General features: G+C 36.9%; 1 protein-coding gene across 7 annotated transcripts; it reads right to left on the reverse strand.

Moving 5' to 3' along the window:
* Positions 1-1,717: 1,717 nt before the first annotated feature.
* On the reverse strand, positions 1,718-19,117 carry washc2c (WASH complex subunit 2C). 7 transcript variants are annotated; one of them, XM_066678642.1, is made up of 32 exons: positions 18,680-19,116; positions 17,586-17,723; positions 17,335-17,499; positions 16,840-16,908; positions 16,166-16,339; positions 15,964-16,057; positions 15,815-15,876; positions 15,560-15,613; positions 15,317-15,412; positions 15,082-15,169; positions 14,880-14,945; positions 13,831-13,955; positions 13,629-13,704; positions 12,629-12,679; positions 12,342-12,527; positions 9,758-9,930; positions 9,370-9,480; positions 9,144-9,239; positions 8,936-9,034; positions 8,749-8,850; positions 8,421-8,587; positions 8,054-8,162; positions 7,494-7,721; positions 7,143-7,343; positions 6,931-7,053; positions 5,884-5,985; positions 5,704-5,784; positions 4,379-4,435; positions 3,647-3,865; positions 2,757-3,362; positions 2,394-2,565; positions 1,718-2,304 (listed from the first exon to the last, which is right to left on the reverse strand). In XM_066678642.1, exons 2-32 carry the CDS (start codon positions 17,712-17,714, stop codon positions 2,162-2,164), a joined length of 4,224 nt encoding a protein of 1,407 aa, XP_066534739.1. In that variant the 5' UTR covers positions 17,715-17,723; positions 18,680-19,116; the 3' UTR covers positions 1,718-2,161. The 7 variants fall into 7 exon arrangements, with proteins under 7 accessions (XP_066534739.1, XP_066534738.1, XP_066534740.1 ...); XM_066678641.1 differs by having other exon boundaries at positions 17,586-17,737; XM_066678643.1 differs by lacking the exon at positions 18,680-19,116 and adding an exon at positions 18,651-18,674 and having other exon boundaries at positions 17,586-17,737.
* Positions 19,118-20,778: the final 1,661 nt, after the last annotated feature.

Consider the following 20,778-nt stretch of genomic DNA (forward strand, 5'->3'; position numbering starts at 1 on the left):
AAAATTATATATATATATATATATATTTCCTTCTCAAATGTCTTATGGTGGAAAATAATAATATTTGGTCACCCACAAACAAGCAACATTTCTGGCTCTCACAGACCTGTAACAAATTCTTTAAGCAGCTCTTCTGTCCTCCACTCATTACCTGTATTAATGGCACCTGTTTGACCTCATTATCTGTACAAAACATCTGTCCACAGCCTCAAACAGTCGGACTTCAAACTCAACCATGGCCAAGACCAAAGAATAGTCGAAGGACACTAGGCAGAAACCATTGATAATCGATTGATAATCTCCCTCGATCTGGGGCCCCATGCAAGATCTCGTCCCATGGGGTGAAAATGATCATGAGAACGGTGAGCAAAAATTCCAGAACTACACATAGGAACCTGATGAATGCCCTGCAGTGAGCTGGGACCAAAGTAACACACTATGCTGAGAGGGACTCAAATCCTGCAGTGCTAGGTGTATCCCACTGTTTAAGCCAGTACATGTCCAAGCCTGACTAAAGATTGCCAGAGAGCATATGGATGATCCAAAAGAGGATTGGGAGAATATCATGTGGTCAGATGAAACCATAATGGAACATTTTGGTAAAAATTCAACTCGGCATATTTGGAAGAAGAAAAATGCTGAATTGCAGCCCAAGAACACCATACCTATTGTGAAGCATGGTGGTGGAAACAGCAAGCTTTGGGGCTGCTTTTCTGCAAAGGGGACAGGATGACTGATCCGTTTTAAGGGAAGAATGAATGGGCCATGTATCGTAAGAGTTTAAGCCAAAACCTCCTTCCATCAGTGAGAGCATTGAAGATGGAACGTGGCTCAGACTTCCAGCATGACAATGATCCCAAACACACTGCTCCGGCAATGAAGAAGTGGCTTCGTAAAATCATGATCCTGGAGTGGCCTAGCTAGTCTCCAGACCTCAGCCCCATAGAAAATTTGTGGAGGGAGTTGAAAGTCTGTGTTGCCCAGCGACAGGAGGTCTGCATGGAGGAATGGGCCAAAATACCAGCTACAGTGTGTGCAAACCTGGTGAAGACTTACAGGAAACGTTTGACCGCTGTCGTTGCTGACAAAGGTCATATTACAAAGTACTGATTTAAACCTTTGTTATTGACCAAATACAATAATGATTAGTTTTAATGAAACAAAGAAATGAGTGCAGTAGATGTCACCTAAATGTTCTTCTCTTTTGGAGACCAATATATTGTTAAATGTCAGTTTCATATATATTGGCTTTTATTTGTGCAATGGTTGTACTTTGTTTAAAAGACATACCAATTATGATTCTGATGTTAGGGTGCATGCATACTTATCACCTGTTTCTTTCTTAGACTAATGTCACTGGGAGACGATTCCTCCAAAAGAAATAAATACATGTTAAAAAATAGCTGCGCAGAAGGTAGTGATTCTACAGAAAACCTTACATTTTTCATGCAGCAACCTAGCCTACTAAACTTACTAGTTACTACATTTAAATGTCTGTTATTTTACAAGAAACTGTAGTACATTTTCTAGCATTGTAGCATTTTTTGCAATCAATACCCCACCCCCAAATATATTAAACTGGGGTCAATAGTGTAAGAAATAACGTACATTGTCTCATTTCTGCAGCTTGTTCATTAGTACCATGAAAAATAAATTCACTCACTATAAATTTCATAAAATATATTTTCTTTAGTTTACAAAAATCATTTTACATGCAACAAAACAAAAGTATAAAAACGGCCTCAAAAGAAAGTGAGCACTAATCGTAAGACAATTATTAAGTTATTTGGCACAAACAGATGCAAAAGAATGCAGATTAAATCTTGCAGCTGACCATGTCAGAGGGAGTAGTCCTTTCACTATCAAATGAAACTGATTTTATATGATGCACAATTAATAATCTCAAATTTAAAGTGCTATGCTGAAATTAAATTGGAAAAAAAATCTAAACATTTTGTGGTTGATATTATAAACTACTAATGAGGGATGAGTTTCTGGATGCCATTAGAAGCTACTTGATGGTTTTTTCCATCTATTTTTCTTAAAGAGATTTTATCCACAATTTATAAATTAGCTATGAACAGTGTTAATACAGTATGTTCTAATCTTTGTGGATTTTAATGACATTTCTACACAAATTACAAATAGATTATTTAAGAGATTATTTTCTACCAAATGCATTAAGGGGATCATCAAAAATACTGTGTCCCGTCTGTTCTGTAGTGCTGGGTTCCTGGGTAGGTTTCTTAGACTTAGAAGATGAGGCCGCTACTGATTTTGTGGTTCCAGATGAGAATATATCATCTGTAAAAGGCACAAAATAAGAAATGAACACCTAGTGTTTGTGTATGCAATTATTTTAGCATTAGTATAGTATGGTAGCATTAACTTACCCATATCATCATCAAATATTGACTTAGTTTCCACTTTCTTCTTTACTTTTTTCCCTTTCGGCTTAGATACTGGAGTCAAATCAGCAAAAATATCAACATCATCAAACAAGCTGGCATCCAGTGAGGAATCTTTAGGTTTTTTATGAGATTTAGGGGGAGTTTCCTTTCCATCCTGCAATGATATCAAGCAATTAACTGAATTGTTTAGGAATATACACACAGTAAAAATTATGAGCTCATTTTTGGCTAAATTCAAATTATAAGGCTTTTTTTTTTTAAATATAAATTTTATCTTCTGCAAAACCGTTATTTAAAAGCTCTGAAAACACCACACACAGACAGACAGAAACACAGATGGATTACCTGGAAAATATCTGGTTTAGTTGAATCACTCAGCACTTTAGTGTCCTTACGTTTCTCTGTTCTAAAGATGTCATCATCATCATCATCATCAAGAAAAGGAACAGCCTTGGCTTTCTTAACTGGCTTTGTCTTGACTGTAGCAAAGAGGTCCTCCCCATGGTCATCAAAGATAGACAGGGTCTTGTCTTTCATTGAGGCTACACTGGCTTCTCTCTTTGAGTCTCCTTCAGGAACTGTCTCAGAGATTTTTGTTTTGGGTTGAGGGGAAGCTGTGTGTTTAGGGACTGATACAGAAGTAAAGAGATCCTCTGAGGCAAACAGGTCCTCCTCAGCAGCAACAGAGGGCTTTTTCGGCCTGACAGACTCATTAGCTTGTTTGCATGCAGGTGCTGTGGAGGTGGTGGTTACAGGAAGTGAAAGGGCAGATGGCCTGACTGAAACAGGGTTGAAGGGGGATACTGAAGGTGGTGCCCCACTTCTAGACACAGCCTGGGGTGTAGAGTTTTCTTCCTGGATATCTCCGCGTGCTTCTATAGAACGCTGTGCTGATAGTTGCCTTGCTGCTCGTGTCTGGGGCCGTCTTCGCGTTGCACCTTTTACACGATCCTGCACAGGAGAGGACAGAGTTTAGGTTGATACAAAATTACTCTATGCAATTTGGGAAAAGAGTTAAACCAGGTCTGTAGAGCTCCAGTCCTGGAAAGCAGTTACCCAGTACAGCCCAGTAAAACACACATCCAAAAACCAGTCAAAGAATAGATTGTGAAAAAATTAACATATGTGAATGATGTGTTTGCACAGGAAATTGGATGGACAAAGAACATAAATGTTGGGTACTGACTGGGGAAATCTACCATTTTTTCCAGTCCCAGAGGTGTATTCATACTCACCTTGTTAGCATTCTGTAATGTGGTGACCTGAACTGGCTTATCAAAGCACACTCCTCCCTCACTGTAAGCCTGAGGCTGCGGAATGCTGGTGAATCCTGGCAATGGTCCTGCTGCTTGAGCTGAGGAGGATGGTGCCAGGCCAGAAATTACACTGACTGCCCCTGGCACCCGAGGTGCAGCTCCTGGTAGGAGGCTGGCAGGGTTGATTGATAAGTTTGCCTGAGGGGAGAGATGAGATCTGAAAGCTCACATATGAAATTACATATCACAAACTGTAAGAAAATGTGTACTGTCGTTAGTGCAAAAAAATTCTTAAAAGGAAAATTAACGTATGCCCTGATAGCAAAAAAGTTGCAGGCAACAGTTCTTCCATGCAACAAATGAAGAATTTGTTATTTTGATAAAAGTCTTAGATACAGAGAGAACAAATACATCAGCAACAAGCAACAAACATGAGCAAAGGCGAGAACAAAAATAAACAAATAAACTGATGCAGAATGCATGCAGTATTCACATCAAAATATAGGCTTAACATTTTTAATAGGAACAGAGTTAGTCAGAAGTCAGATGTAAAAGGCTAAGACTTGTTTGATATATTAACATCATCTTTTAAAAGATGTAGCAGCAAAGGAACACCAGAAATGTTGAAAAGGACTCAAAGAGCGACAAGGGAGAAGAGGCGGAAAAAATAATAATAATAATTAAAAAAAAGAGTCTTTAATAAAACATTACTTGAAGTTTCCCAATCCTTGTGGTGGTTTCTTTTGTTTTTACAGGGCTTGCAGGCTTCTGTGCAATTAACGACATTGGGTACATTTCAGTAAAAAAAACTCTAAATCAACACAAATTGCAAAATCCTATAGTACATTAACGTCTTATTAATTATATGATAAAGTGAATTTGCCTAAAAAGAACAAAAACCATTTTCATGCATACATGCTTATGCAGGAGTCTCATTTCACATGCATCAGATTCTACATTTTGCTCAGTGACCTTTTCCCTATAAGTCAAAATGCATGTGGTGCATCATCATGTTTATTCTTACATGTTTTAACATAAATAAATACAGACACAGGCCTGGTTCTTCCTGATTCAATCAAGAGGGTTTCTTTGAACAAAATGGTGAGGTGACCCAAATAAATTTCATCAATATCTATGTCAGTAAAGTCCATTCAAAACAAAGCCTGAACCAGTGGATATCTTGTGCAAGGCAGGCACATGGTTTATCTAATATTTTGGTGTGTTTGCACACTGATACTCTTGGCTACATGATTAAAAGGAAGCAGATAGGTTATGAAGTTCTTTTAAACCATTCATGCAGAACCTCTGTTGGTAGGATGGCTTGTGACTTCTTGAACTTATAACTTTGTTTAAAAGTGCTTCTCAATCCTGATCCTGGTGGGCCTCTGCCCTGCATGTTGTGGTTTATTTCACACGCCAACACAACACCCACTTCAAATTTGGAAGGGGCTGTTAATTAGCTCATGAATTACATCAAATGTGTTGGGAACAGAGGGATATCTACAGTGCAGGACAGAGGGCCACCAAGAACAGGACTAAAAAGGGGAATCAGGTGCACACTGCTTATTTAAAATAAAAAACAGTTTTCAATGGAAAAACCATAAAAGAAAAAAAAATGCTCTGTAGTCCAGGACTAAGCTTAATCCCTGTCTGGGTAACCACCCATTTCCGTTTAAATATATCACAGCAATCTACAAGTTAAACACACTGTTCAGATACAGTATCAAATCACTAAGCTAAACATTTTAAAAGTAGTAATGGAAAATTAAAAATAAATAAATGTATGTTGAGAACCTCCACCCTATTGCCAGAACTGGTAAATAAATTTGTGGTCTAAAATACAAATGAACAATTACAATATTGTAAACTGAAGTTAGATTACAAATTCATCAATTCTAATACAAGCTCAAAATCATATTCTGAAATATCCACTTACAGTTAGACAATAAATTATTTACTTTGTGATTACTATTACATAAGAACGTTTTGTCTCAGAATCATTTAAGAATTGAAATAGTAAACTGTATAAACCATACCTCTTTCTGGGTTGATTGTGAAGTAATAGCACCTTTGTTGGCTTCATCCTTTGTTGGTTTACTGGGTTTCTCAGGTACTCTCTAAATAAAGAAATTATATTAGATTTATGAAAACCCATTTTTCATTTCCTCTTAAAACACCATTTCCAATAGAAGTAAAATTAAACCAAAGTACAGTACTGGAGGAGCTTTGGGCTTTGCAGAGCTGAACAGGTCATCATCATCTTCATCATCCCCAAACAATGTAGGAACTGCAGACTTTACTGAGCTAGGCAGGGGTGCCTGCAATAACAAAATATCAATCATCCTAACATTCACAATCTCTCATATGTTCAAACACCTTGTTTGGAAAACCTAGGATTTTTGTACCATGCAATTAAAATAAGAATCTGGAATTTGTCCATTTTCTTGATCCTTTAATAAAACGGACCAATATAAATATATGATTTTAAAGGTTTGATTTCCAACTTGATTGTATTTGTAAATAGAAACAAATTTGTTTACACTTCTAATCATTTGCATACAGTTTTGCAAGCAGAATTTTTGCCCATTCTTGTTTGAACACAGCACACATTTGCACTGGTAATGGACACTGATGAGCTTGAACAACATTTCATTCTTTACTTGCTCTGGCCTGACGTAAGTCATAAAGACTCCCAAAAATAGTAGACTTTTTCTGCGGTAGTAGGCGTGCCATATTAAGTGGCAAAGGGTACTAGAGTCTCCCTAGGCAATGACAATGCGAGGCTAGGACCCACATAACTCTGAAGAAATTCAGAGTATAAATGGGTGTCTCTTTGCTTGCTGTCTGAGGGCTCCAAGGTCACACACACATTTGGCAGCTTCTGGTTTTGCTGAAACTAACAGATTTTTCTGGATAATTTGAATTTTTCCCTAGATCATCTGTAATCAGATTTTGAAAGTGTTCAATTCTTTGAGGTATTATACTAAGAAATGCTCTTTTGGATCTTAAATATATATATTTATATTAGTTCAACTGTGAAACTGATTTACCTTTATGTACATTTGCAGATAATAAAGTTTAGGGAGATCAACAAATCACAGATTTTTTTTACTGCATTTAACATAATAATCCCGACATCTCCAGACATGTGGTTTGTATTTTAAATAGATCATGCAATGCAAGAACCAAATTTTTGAACCATTGCGAAAAATTTGTAGGATATATAAAATATCTATGTCCATGTTGATGTATCTTAAACTCACAGATGTTTTAGCAGTGGTAGCAAACAGGTCCACATCTGGGTCATTATCTCTCTGCTGAGTCTGGCTGAAGAGAAGTTCCTCATCTTGAAACACACCTGTACTCTTCACACGAGGTTTCTGCTCCTGAGATTATAACATAAGAAGTATCATCACAATTCTAGTCACATGCACACACAAATTTAGAGCTTGAAAACAAACAAACCAACCCTCACCGTGCTATTCTCAGTTGATTTTGTTGCTACAGAAACAGGGGATGCCTCATCTGGTTCCTCTTCATCGTCAATATCATCATCATCATCAAACAAGCTGAGTGTATTTTTCTTGGCCTTTTTCTCCTTGTTCTCCATGGGTGGTGGAGTTTCTTTATGCCAGTCTAGATCATCAAAGTCATCCAGCGGACTCTTGGTCTGCATCTATGTCACACAAAAATGAATAGTGCAGGTATAAATATAGTTAATATTATGGTAGTGATATTCAATTATTTCTAGCTAGCATAAGTTCCGAATTAATTGATTTTCTATAAAAATATAAATATTCACAAAAAAGGTGATTCAAATTCTCACCTTGGTGGTTTCTGCCCCATCTCCTAGCACATTAATTCTTCCAAAAAGGCCAACAGCTGCAGCAGGCTTGTCCTTAACACTAATCTCCTCAGTAGAAAGTGTGGTCTGCACTGGCTTCTTGTGTAAAGACCTCTCCTCTGTGACTTTATGCTCTATTGGTGCAGGTGCCGCTTTCTTTGACTCTTCAGGGTCAAACAGAGAGGGAGCCTGAGAGCTGGCAGCAGGACCCTGAAACCCATTCAAAATAAAAGATTCCTCTTTAGTTAACCACCCTGGGTATCAAGCATGCCCACTGCAATTCACTAGCTAGACTCTCTCTCAGTTGAGGATGGTCTGTGATATGCTTTTTCAGAATCATACCACCCTCCTGGTACAGGCCTAACTAGCTTTAACTTGCTATTTCTTACACCAAATGTACATGTTCAATGTAAGTGAAGGATTGAAAGTTCCATGTAAGTAACACTTTTTAAACAACTGACCACAAAACACTAATGTTCAGTATGCATGTATGACTGAAATAAATATTAATAACATTTTGTTATTTACTTTATGTAACTTACTTTGGCTTCAAGTGTTGTTTTGTTTTCAGGATGTTTGAAACCAAAGAGTGACCCTTTATCTTCATCTTCGTCCTCAAAAAGCAGAGAAACTCTCTGAGACTTCTTATGACTGCAAGATGAAATCAAAACCCAATGAGTTGGGACAGAAAGTTTAAAATATGTTGCATTATGTATTTAAACAAACAAATCCCACTTATTTATAGTCCACTTTTTCAATAAAGCTCAACATCTCTTTATACACCAACAAAATATTCTCTTTCTATAAAAGGAAAAAGCAGACAAAGCTTTTCATCATTTTAAAGCAGGTATTTGTTAAGGAAAGTAAAATATAATTTTATGAATGTGTCAAAAACGCAACCTCACAAACCTTGTCTCCTTCGTGGCTGCCAACAGATCATCATCCTCATCAAACAGACTGTCTTTCTGTGCTGTTTTGGCACTGGGTAGCCTGGAGGGGGCGCTGATGCTGGCCTTCATTCCACCACTCTTTATCTCTGGCTTAACTGTGCTGGGCTTGTGGCTAATCCATTGGTCCTGATGCATTAAACGAAAGCGTTAAAATGAAAATTACATCACTGCTAATCCTATTCTCCACCTACACAATAATTAATACAATTCCAAACAGATAATTTGGTGAGATAAACACAACTACTTCATAGTTGTAAATTATTCTACAGGATTTTATTTACTCATACCTCATCATCGCTAAAAAGAGTACTTGACACTGTTTTCTTGGGTTGCAGTGCTGCTGTTTTGACCTGAATTGATTTGGATTTTGGTATAGAGGAAAACAGATCCTGAAAAAAAAAAGGAATCATCATTTTAAGAACTCCCGCTACACTCATTTCTTCTTCGACCAAAGTTAAACCATCTAAAACTCACCTCCTCCTCTTCATCATCAAATATAGACGTCTTGTTTGGTTTGCTCTGGGTGAGGGTTTGTTCTGGTTTTGACTGACTTTTTGGCACTGTGGAGAATATCTTTAGGAAGTAAGGAGAACAAAAACAAAAATTGTTTATTGCCATATAAAATTAATGACAATTGCATTATTAAAGTTTCAATGTGAAATATTGCATATAATATGCATACCTGTGAGTCTTCATCATCAGAGAACAAACTTTTGCTCTGGACTTTTTCTGCTGTTTTATGAACAGTTAATGGTTTGACTTCAGGAGGGGGTGCACTCTTAAAAAACATTCAGAAAAAAAAAGTGTACAGAAAAAGAGAGAGAAAGCAAGTGAGAAATCCTAACTAAAATATTCTGCAAGGGAGACAGAAATTGAGAAATGTGAAAGTGAGGCAATGGTTTTCATACCTCCTCAGATTTCTCAGATTCCTCACTTATAGAAGGCTGACGTTTCTTCAGTCCCTCCACAAGGAGATTCTTTGTGCCAGGCCCAAACATGGAGACGGCACCAGCAGGTAACTTCATTCACACAAGTTTAGTCAGTCAGTGTCTATGTAATAAACTCTCACTGTTCAAATATGTTTTATTTTATGTCCATTTGAAAAAGACATCAAATAACCATTATAAACCATTTGTTATTAAACACTCCATATATGTCATTAAATCACTTCATGAAATTTCTCAACTTACCAAGCTCCGTTACAAATTTGTATGATAATATTCAGTAATGTATATTAATAATAATATACATCAAATAAATGATAAATAAATGGAAAAAAAAGTGTGAAGCTTATACCTTTTTCTCAGGAGTTTGTACCACCTCTTCTTCCTCCACAGATTTCTTGCTCTGTTGAGTAGTGGCAACACGAGATTTTCCACTGAAAATGTCCCCTTCGTCATCATCATCATCATCATCATCACCTCCAAACAGGTCCACTGATTTCTTTGGTTTTTGTTTTTCCTGTCCAGCTAAATACAAACAGTTGTTTCATTTAAATACAGTACCTGCAGCTATAAACAAATAAATAAGAACTCCATATTCTGTGATAAAATTCAAAATGTCCTAAGGCAGTGGTTCTCAAACTGTGGTATGCATACCACTAATGGTATGTGAAGCAGCAAGAGGTGGTATGACAAATGACCTCGAAAAATGTACTACTTAGGTAAGGAATTTATTCATAACTGAAAAGCGAAAGTTGTGTGTAAATTATGTAATGTTTCACAGTTTTCATAATTATGCCCCAATGAAATTAATTTGTGTTGTAGAAAGATACAATGTGCTGCGCATACGCCGAAGTTGATTACGTTTGTACGGGAACGGCAGGTGGGGGACTACGGAAGCATATTGCTGCCACACACAATTAAAATAAATAAATAAATAATAATACATATATAAATATATATATAAAAAAAATAATAATCATTCCTCAGTATCTCATAATTATTAGATAACATCTTGTAATTATAAGATACGTATACGTAAGTCTGTCTCCATTCTGCTGGTAATACTAATACCGTTCGGACACAAGAGCAACTGAGCCGTGATTTCACTGGTCAAGCCACAGTGACGATCCGTTTTTTTGTGTCTAGTCCATCGACCATGCAATGTTTTATGGGTTTGGGTTTATTTTCCTGTAAAGTGGCCTAATCGCCATGCCTATTTTACACACTGATAACTAAGCAGGGGCTCATTTGAGCGCTGTGAGCACCAGCTCCATGTGCCAGGTTGGTATCACCAACTCACAGTGCACCTCAGCACTCAAAGGAGCTCTGAATCTTTAGAGGAGAAAGCTGTTACTGACACATCATGTAGGTTCTTCTTGCAATTTGGAGCTGGTGCTCACAATGTTCAAATGAGCCACTGCTTAGTTATCAGTGTGTGAAAGAGGTGATTAGGCCACTTCACAGGAAAATAAGCCCAAACACAAACCATTACATGGACGACGAACTAGACATAATTGGACCAATGACTTATCGCTGTTAACTGTGGCGTGACCCAGTGAAACCACGGCTCAGTGGCTCGTGTCAGAACAGTATTGATATTACCCACAGAATGAAGACAGACATCTCTCATAAAAACCTATTATAAATATCTCTATTTTTAAGATACGTATTCTATAACAACAACAAACTGAGGATGATGTTGCAGCAAGACAGTTCCACAGGGGACAGCGGGAGGGAACGTGATCCCCCAGTTTTTTGAGAAATCCTTGTAAAAAAAAGCCCAGTTTTAGTTGCCTACTGGACATAAGCAATGGCTAGAGACAGAGGTGAGCAATTTAGATTTTATCGTAAAAAGGGGAAAAAAAAATGAAAAGAAGCCGAGACCAAGCCCGAGAAATACCCCGGAGCCCAGAAGGACTAAATCCAGATGCAAAAAGAGAGAAAACTAAGCGTGAATTCTGTACATGTGAAGACAAAATAGAAGAAAACACTCGGGTGAAGGGAAACATGGCCGTTCTTCACATCATTACAGCCCTAAAACAAGGTTTAACACAGCGCCGCCCCTCCTTCAGCAACTGCTACAAGCAGAGATCCGCTGTGAGCATCTGCCCTAAAAGCTATGCTGTTTTCACCTGTAGTCTATTAAATCATGTAATTGATATTAAATTGACCTTTTCTTGTTTTTTCTTTCAAAACGCTTATTGCCCATACATATGTTCTCATAAATGTATAATTGTGTTTAAAGCATTCAGTTTAGGCCTTGTTATTTGTACTCTCTCTATAATGTCTAGTAAATATAAAGCAACAAAGATATGCAAAAATTCAAGCAACAGTTTGCCTTAACACAGGAAGAACCAGGGGCGCACATGTTTGTGGTAGATATAGATAGTACTTGGAGGTTTTGGTTTGATAATGGGTGGTACTTGGTCTAAAAAGTTTGAGAACCACTGTCCTAAGGCATTTGGGGCGGCACGGTGGCTTAGTGGTTAGCACGTTCGCCTCCCAGCGCTGGGATCTTGGGTTCAAGTCCCATCTGGGTGCAGTTTCCATGTTCTCCCCGTGGGTTTCCTCCGGGGTCTCCGGTTTCCTCCCACAGTCCAAAAAAAAAAACATGGAAGGTAGGTGAATTGGCTTCTCTAATAACTGTCCTGGTGTGTGAATGAATATCTGTATGTGTGAGCCCAGATATGGATTGGCGCTCTATCCTGGGTTAAACCCTAGTGCCCGATGCAGTCCTCCAGGTGGACGGTCGTTCCTGGTCGAGAGTACGCTGTGCGCATTTGGCTGCCGCTTCTCACCAGTGTGTGTGGATTGAGCGTTCTGAGCAGTGTGGATTGTAAAGCGTCCTTGGGTGTCTAGAAAGGCGCTATATAAGTGTAAAGATACATACATACATACATACATTTCAGACTCGGATAAAGATATTCAACACTAACCAGAAATAGGCTTTTTGGGAGCCTTCCCACTAAAAAAGTCAGCATCCTCATCATCGTCGTCATCAAAGAGGCCACCTCCTATTGCTGCCGGTTTTGAAGTTGCCTGCATTTTGGGTTTTACTGGACTGTCATTTGCTTTGCTCTCCAGGGAATCTGAAGTGCTTGGTGACCCAAAGAGACTATTTTCTAGCAATGAAAACAAAAATAAATCCCACTGAAAGTTGACAATAGAATGTAATGGGACAAAAATAAATTATACACTTGCAAAGCCTTTTAAAATAACTTACCTGGGAATATGGACACTGCACCTGTGGGAATTTTCCTAGTTTTGGCAATCTCTTTAAAAAAAAAAAAAAAAAAGGATAAAAGGACAGTATTTTAATTGTAAATATATTTTGTTATTTAACTGAGGTCAGTATTTCCAAGGTTAAATTCAAACACTTTTCAAGCATTTCCAGCACCTTATAGCTGTAGTCAATTGCATATTTATACAAATACACACATACTCAAAATGATCACTTTTATATATATTTTTATAAAAGGGATGATAAACAATCAGAACTGTATTTGGTAATAGCAGAAGGATAAAAAAAAAAAAAGAAACGGAAGTTTCAAAATCTGTCACATGTTTATAAGCAGACATCCCTCTAAACTGGTTCTACATTTATATTTTTTGACCTGTGCTTTTGTGCTCCTTAAAAAAAATACACAAAACCTGTTTTGTGACCAGGGCAGAATGTTAGGGTTATTTTCTCTCCTGAGGTATAATGAAGAGCCATTTGGGAAACAAAAAACAACATTTCTGGGTGAACTGAGTCAAATGATCTTGGTTCACCAAAAAGATTCAGAATTCCCATCATTATCACATGTGTAGGCGTGACACAGAATTCATGCAGAGCAGTTTTCGTTTTAGGCTCTGCGACTTATTTTATTTCTCCATCTAATAACCAAACTATTCAGTTAGATATTTGTTGTGAAAAAAAATGCTGTTACAAATTCAAACATTTGCAAGTACTTTATACAACATTCCAGCACTTTTCAAACCTGGAAAATACAACATTAATATTCAAGCATTTAAAAATATTTCAAGCACCTGTACGAACCCTGTAAAAGGCGTGGGCAATATGATGAATTTATATATTGTATTTATATATTATATGCTGCAATATGTTTTTCTGAACTTTTTGTGTATATAGGCAGTACTTAAACGCACTGATCAACTGCATTTTTTATAAAAAGTAAAGCATAATCTGCCATGTTAAGCATAATTGCCTGAAATAATTTTACCTGTTGTCTGTGGCACTATTTTTTCCTTTTCTGTTTCTGTTTGTTTATTCTTGGGTGCATCAGAAAACAGATCACCCTGTGGGCCATAAAAATTCAAATTGGCTTTTAAGACAAATATTTCTTTTATTGCAGATACTGTAAAATAGTTATTTGTATTTATGAACAACATAATTGTGAACAATGTAAGAATACAACAACTTACCTCATCATCATCATCATCAAAGAGGCCTTTACCACCACTGAAGAGTCCACCTTTCCCTCCAAATGGAGAGTATTCATCGTCCTCCATTTTTGGAGGCTTGAACAATGCATCTTTATCATCTTCCACTAGAAAAAAAAAAACAAGGTGGCCATGAAATACAGTAAAAGATTTCTCTATTTCTATCATAAACATTAGACCAAAAATATCTTAATTAACTTGAATGCAAATTATATGATAAAAATGTTTATACTCGTGCTGGGCATTATGAGTGATTCACAATTAATTGGACATTTTACCATGATTATGATTAATGAACGATTATTTTATTTTTGTGTTTTTGACCCTCAAAGTTTAGTGACGAGGCTTGTGCTGTAAATATGCTGCAGTATTAAAGCTGGGACATTTTTTCTAATGTCGCTGGGTTCTTGTTTTCTGAGTACGATTTATATTTGGTGTGTGATTGTGCTTTGGTGTTTTTTTTTTCTCAGCGTTTATGTTTGGTGTCGTATTAATTATAGTCAAAACAGAGCACGTCCAAAACATAGATGCTGTGTTTTTCTTTGGTACAAGCTGCTCGAGTTGCTTGGTCGGCCTCAGTGTTTAGATGGCAGGCAGGGGCAGAATCACATGACTACATCTTATTAGGGGTTTTAAAGGAACAGTACATAAACACACAGTGGGAACATTACAGAATAAAATTAAATACGTAAATATAAAAAAATAATTGATATAGACATGATTATGTTGATTAGAAGTTCTTAATGTCGATTTAGATTCATTTTAGATTGCCCAGCCCTAGTTTATAATGACAGTTTTGTACAAATGTAAATTGAGCGTCTGACACAAAATGATCATCAACATGAAAAGAAATGGGACAAGCTGTTTAACCAAAGAAAAGATGGGAAGGCATTTAAGCAAACACTTATTTTACATGAATAATGATATGAAATATCCAAAAGTAACAGATGAACTGCCATTCATGCTACTCCTTAATTAAATAAACAACAGTGAGGCAACCTCAATGTTGGGATGAATGCAGTTATTCATACCCGATGCCTTTGGCAGTTTCTTTCCTTTGTTCTTCTTCTTGCTGACAGATGGACCTGATGACAATGCTTGCAAGAAAAAAAAAACATGCAAATGCAAACCAAAAAAAAAAAAGAAAAATATGTAAATGAAGCAAATACAGGCATGGAAAAGAAAGAAAAATAATCAAGAAAAAAAAGAAAGAAGAAGAAAAACTGAACCTACATGTACGGTCTACGTCTGGCTTGCTTGTTGTATCTCCTTTGATTCTGGCTGCCAGCTCATCAGCAAAAGACGTTTGACCCACATCATCCTGATACCCAAGCATCACAACCAGACAAAGAGCCAATGCACATGTTTGAGAAGAGCACTAGCTCGCAAATAATTTAGGTTTGTTTGATCCACTTTTTTCTTTTTTAATAAAATCTTTGTCAGTTAAGAAAGAAATCTGAAAATTAACCTTTCTGGCTTCATCCTCATCCTTGTCAGATTCTCCAAATATGTCTGAATCTTCATCTTCTTCCTCCTCTTCTTCATAACTGACTAAAGACTGTTTCTGTCAAATAAATGAAAAATGTATTATATTTATATAAAACTAAATGTATTCTCACATAATATAGCTTTGAAGGCAGTTCACTCAAACCAAATCTGTCGTGCAATTTGGTATCGACTGCCATGAAATTTTTTTTGGTGGAGGTCTTACTTTCTTTAAGCTTCCCTGGCCCTCCTCTTCCTGGTCAAAGTCCTCATCTGAGTGCTGTGTATTTGCAAATTACATTATACAATATAATCATATTATATTAGTCTAATTTGTGCTGACAGTTATTCAAATGCAAATATTCTGCAGTAGAAAAAACACTCACAAAATATTCCCATCTGGAAATCAACATTAACATTATTATTCAGCAAAATTAAAATGGTACTGACAATAAAGACAATAAATGGTAGGCAGGTTTACCTCTTCGTCTTTCCCCTCTTCGCTCTCAATGACACTTTCTCTGTCACTGTCTATGGACATTTCTGTGAATGAGCAAAAAAACATAAGTACTGTATTTAACAATAAGTATTCAATGATAGGAAAATCTTAATAAAATGTTAATACAATACCATCACTGGAGAGATCTCCCAGGCCAACATCATCTTGTTCCATAAAAGCCTGCGATCCAATCAGGTATGGCAATGGTCTATCCACATACAAATCCTATTAACAAAGAGTGACAAAATTAAAATTACTCAGAAAATCACTTGGCTATTAAGAATCTACATGCAGTACATTATTATTGCCCATTAAACACACGTTGTATCTCACCTTTGGTTCTAAGATGGGTTCCACTCTATCTGCTACCTCTTCATCCTCAGAGTCAGAATTCCCAGCTTTAATGTCAAGTTGCTCAAATGCTGACTCTAAAACTTTAAGACCATAGTTTACTGCCTCCTGGACTTTAGGTATCAACTCTGCTTCTTTCTGTTCTCGAGTTTTTTCCTTAAAATATGAAAAAAAACGTATACAATTAAAACTATATAGGATCTCCTTTAAGTTCAGGTATACTGATGTTGTACACATTATTTTCTGTTGTCAAATAGAACAGATGAGAGAATAGCCATTACTTTTCTTAAAAGTTGTACCAAGTGACATATAATACAAACTAAATTTCAAAAACTACATATACTATAAACATATAATCAAACTAACATTCGTACATTTGGTTTGTGTTTTTCATAACAGTCCAATACGCCTTCCACAGTAATCAGTCTTTTATTATATATATATATATATATATATATATATATATATATATATATATATATATATATATATATATATTAATTAAATTACAATGTGTTTATTAACATTATTGCAACAAACAGAAACTGCCTGCCACTTCAATCTTCCAAATCAAAACTTCAGTGAAACAAACTTGAGACTGGATATATTAATGCACTAGCAATTACTTTCTTGTAAATTAATACAAAAGGAGAGACCTGTTCAGGATGTTTCTCCTGCGCCTCAGTTTTTGGAGCAGGATCCTCAACTTCTTCATCATAAACCCTCTGTGTTATTAAAAGATAACATGTAATATCATAGTAATATTCTACAGTGTACCTCTCAGATTATTAATAAAATGATAATAAAATTTAACCCTGGTAGGGCCTTAACAACAATTAGGTTTAGGAAACATACGTTGATACCAGATTAGTTATACATCATTTTGATCCAGTGTTTTTCTGAGCATATTTGTAATATTGTCAGTACATATTACACTTTTTAAAATCAGTGTATTCATAGTATTTTATTTCATAACTAACACTGTTGGTTTGTCTTCTGACTTATTAAACCTCATCTATATGTGATACGTATGCATAAACTAAAATATTTCGAAAAATGTTGATACTATGGGGAGCTTCTGATAAACCACCCCACTCGGAATACATTTATTAACACAAACTAAAAATGAATACAGAGTACTACAAACATACATTTTCAATGAATTGTGTATTGGAAAGCATAAGGAAGTCATTGAAGACGGTGTGTAGGCAGCTGTCTGTTGCTTTAGTGTCTCGAATTAGACCATCCAACTGCTTTTCAATCTCATGAGTTTTGGACATCATTCTTTGAGAGAAGTCTTGCAGGTAGAGAAAAAGCTGTTTGAAAAGACAGAAACACTTAAAAAATAATAATTACAACAGACAACTTTGCATGCAATATATTTCAATTATTAAGATCATACCCCAGCATCTGCAGCTAAGGACCAGTTAGAGCTGGTTTTCTGCATTTCATGCAGTGTCCAAGGTCTCTCCCACACCTGTTCTGCCTCACCATTGTAATTACTGTGACCATTCTCCATAGAGTTAGACATACTGGTTCTCTATCACAACAAAACTGCACACATTAAAAGGGCTAGACAGTCAATCATGTTCAATAAAAAAGGAATTAAAAAAAAAAAAAAAAAGATAGCTCTGGTCTAGTTTCAGCCAAGCATCAGATATTCGCTACTTGTTTACTGGGTTGTGAGTTACACCACATTAATCAAATATAACATTACAGAATGCTAATAATAATTTGAAAAACGTGAAAAAAATATTACGATAAAAATATGATAAATATGTATAAGAACATTTATTGTCATTATTAAGCACAGAATATGTGCAACTACCATTAGCTCAGACCAAAGCTTATAGAACCAAGAAAAGCAAGAGAATGAATGCACCTGTGGACACCTGTCCTTCAGAGTCTTAGCGCCCCATACTGTATCCAATACTGTATTTATAATTTCCATGTACACGTTTCACTAATAAAAATGCGAAATGTTCATATTTACTAGATAAAATCTCTCATAACTTTAAGTGTCCATCTGTGAGCGCATTTAAATCACAAAGCCGAGGTTTACTACACGTTCGAGTTTTCTGTTGTGGCTAAATAAAAAATTTTGCACAATTTTTAAGGTGGAATTATCTAGGTTTGAAGCTGGCAAAAAACAAGTCGCGTCTGTAAACAGAAGTTAGCACCCAATGCTAACATTAAACGGCTAAAGAGGGAGAGCTAGTTATCCTAGCTGTGTCAAATGTGAAGTATGTTAGCCAGCTCATTTGAATATTTCGCAGTTAAACCCGTTTTCTCTGACATTACTTTTACAAGTCTATCAGCACAAGACTGACCAAAGACTGGATTGCTGGCTAGTGCATTTGTGGTCTTTAACATTCAGTTTCTATAGCTGGTTAGTTAGCAACAGCCTTTACCACAGCAGTTCTTTTCAACTGCTGTAGTCAGGCTTTGCCTGTAAACATTGCATTACCTGACTGAATCCGGACAAATCTTATTTACCTGCAGCAGGTTCTTTGCTCAAGCGGTTCTTTTCACAGAAGTCATTAATCAGAGAGAGGCAGCTCGTGATTAGCAGTCTCTTCTCCTCATCAGTATTCAGTCTGCTCGGCCATGTCCTGCATGCAATCAGCTGATGCTTAGTCACCTGACTCACTCACACACTCTCTCTCTCTTTCTCTTTCTCTCTCTCTCACTCTCTCTCTCTCAGCCTCGATTCCTCATAAAGATTGTCTGGAGCTGCTTCACTGAAGTTTCACTGAAAATTTCCTAGGTTTCTGATGGAATGCAACTTCTGGAAGTAATGATTTACTTATCAGTGCATCTTTGGATATGATGTAGACCTAACGCCTTAAAAATTAACGGAGCAATCTGTAGGATATTTGCTGTACTTAGTCACAAATTGTCCAGGGTGTGTGGTCATAGATTAAGGAACCAGTCAAAGATGAAACACTGCTGCCTCTCACAGCATTGCTAAAGCAGTATATTCTCCTTGAGAAGTATCCGGTCTGGTGCGGAACTCTTATGATCCCGCCCTCCGAGGTCCTGTCTGTCATCCCGCCCTCTGTCCAATCATTTTACAGTCCACCGTGTGGCCAGGTTTACAAACGAGAAGGGTATCTCTGCAGGCCGGAGGCAGCTCCAAGTGGGCCGTACAACTCTAAGTGAGCGCAGAAGAACATTTTAAGCACAACTCAAGCACATCGCTGGCTTCGAGATATGTAGTTGGGATAAAGGCTCTGGAGATGATCCAGAGGCTAAATAACCCTTTTTATTTGTTTCTGAAAACAGGGGTGATATGGAGCTGTTTCTATAAGCTTGCCATGCCCCTCACCCCAGAATTTTTAAGGCATGGAAACTGGACTGTAACTGCCCCCTCACCTCAATTCTTAAGGCACAGATACTAGACTGCAGGGCACTTTATACACCACAGACAGTGTGTATGGTTTGATACTTTTAGAAACCTAGGCCTTCTGTTTAAATGTGATGTATTGCTTTGTGTAAAAAAATGCCCTGAACAAAATAGGTCTCCTAGTTATTTTCTTTCTTCTAACAAATTTCTATAACTAATGCAGCACAAATTGCTCTGTTTGAGCATTGTTTGGAAGTTTAAGAGAATGTCAATGAGTTCTTTGGGATATTGTATTAGGTATTTGTGTATTTTGTAGTACAGCTGTGTGCCTGGTGACCATGTAATAACTGTTTTGTTTTCAGTATTGATATTGTACCTTGTAAACATTGAGTACATTATATGGAGTACATTTTCAGCATTATGTGATTTACAGGTTTGTTTGTGGTTGGCTTAATATGTGAAATTCTTGCAATAAAAAGATAATAACCATTTAACTGAGACATGTACTGAGAATGCTAATGTTTGCCTACATACAGTCTACTACTCACTTCCTAACAAGAGACATGACAGTAAATATGGGTTCATCAGCACAGCTCAGTGCTGGGGTGCTATATATTAGAGAGGCAGTGTGTGCACGTTTGCACATCTGTGTTAGTAATGGGTGCAAGTTAATGTAGAATACACTCATTACAAATTTGTCCTCAAATATTTGTACATATGGTGTATATCTGAAATAAATTAAACTGAATAAATGAACTATATAAAATTGATAAGAAGGTAGTGATGCAGTCACACAGCTCCAGGGACCTGGAGGTTGTGTGTTTGAGCCACACTCCTGTTGGTAGGTGGATTGGCGACTCAGTGTGAGTGAATGTATGTGTGTGTGTGTGTCGCCCTGTGAGGGACTGGTGTGTTCCTGCCTTCCACCCAGTGATTCCGGTTAGGCTTCGGACTGGACCCACCGTGACCCTGAATTGGATAAGCAGTTTCAGACAATGAATGAATGAATGAGTAATAGTCCTTCTAAAAATTCACATGCACAATCCAGGTAAGAAGAAAGGGAGGCTTTCTGACATTTTAAGCCAGTGTTATCCAATTCTGATCCCATTCTTCCTGTTCAGACAAATTTGATTCAACTAATTTTGTGATTAAGGTGTTCCAGGACCTGGTTCTGATGCCAAATCAAAGCATATGTGATCATCTCAACACAAAGAGTAATACATAATACTCTACAACAAGGATATACTTC

This window comes from Hoplias malabaricus, chromosome 8 (assembly GCF_029633855.1).
Source record: "Hoplias malabaricus isolate fHopMal1 chromosome 8, fHopMal1.hap1, whole genome shotgun sequence".
NCBI classification, from domain to species: Eukaryota; Metazoa; Chordata; class Actinopteri; order Characiformes; family Erythrinidae; genus Hoplias; species Hoplias malabaricus.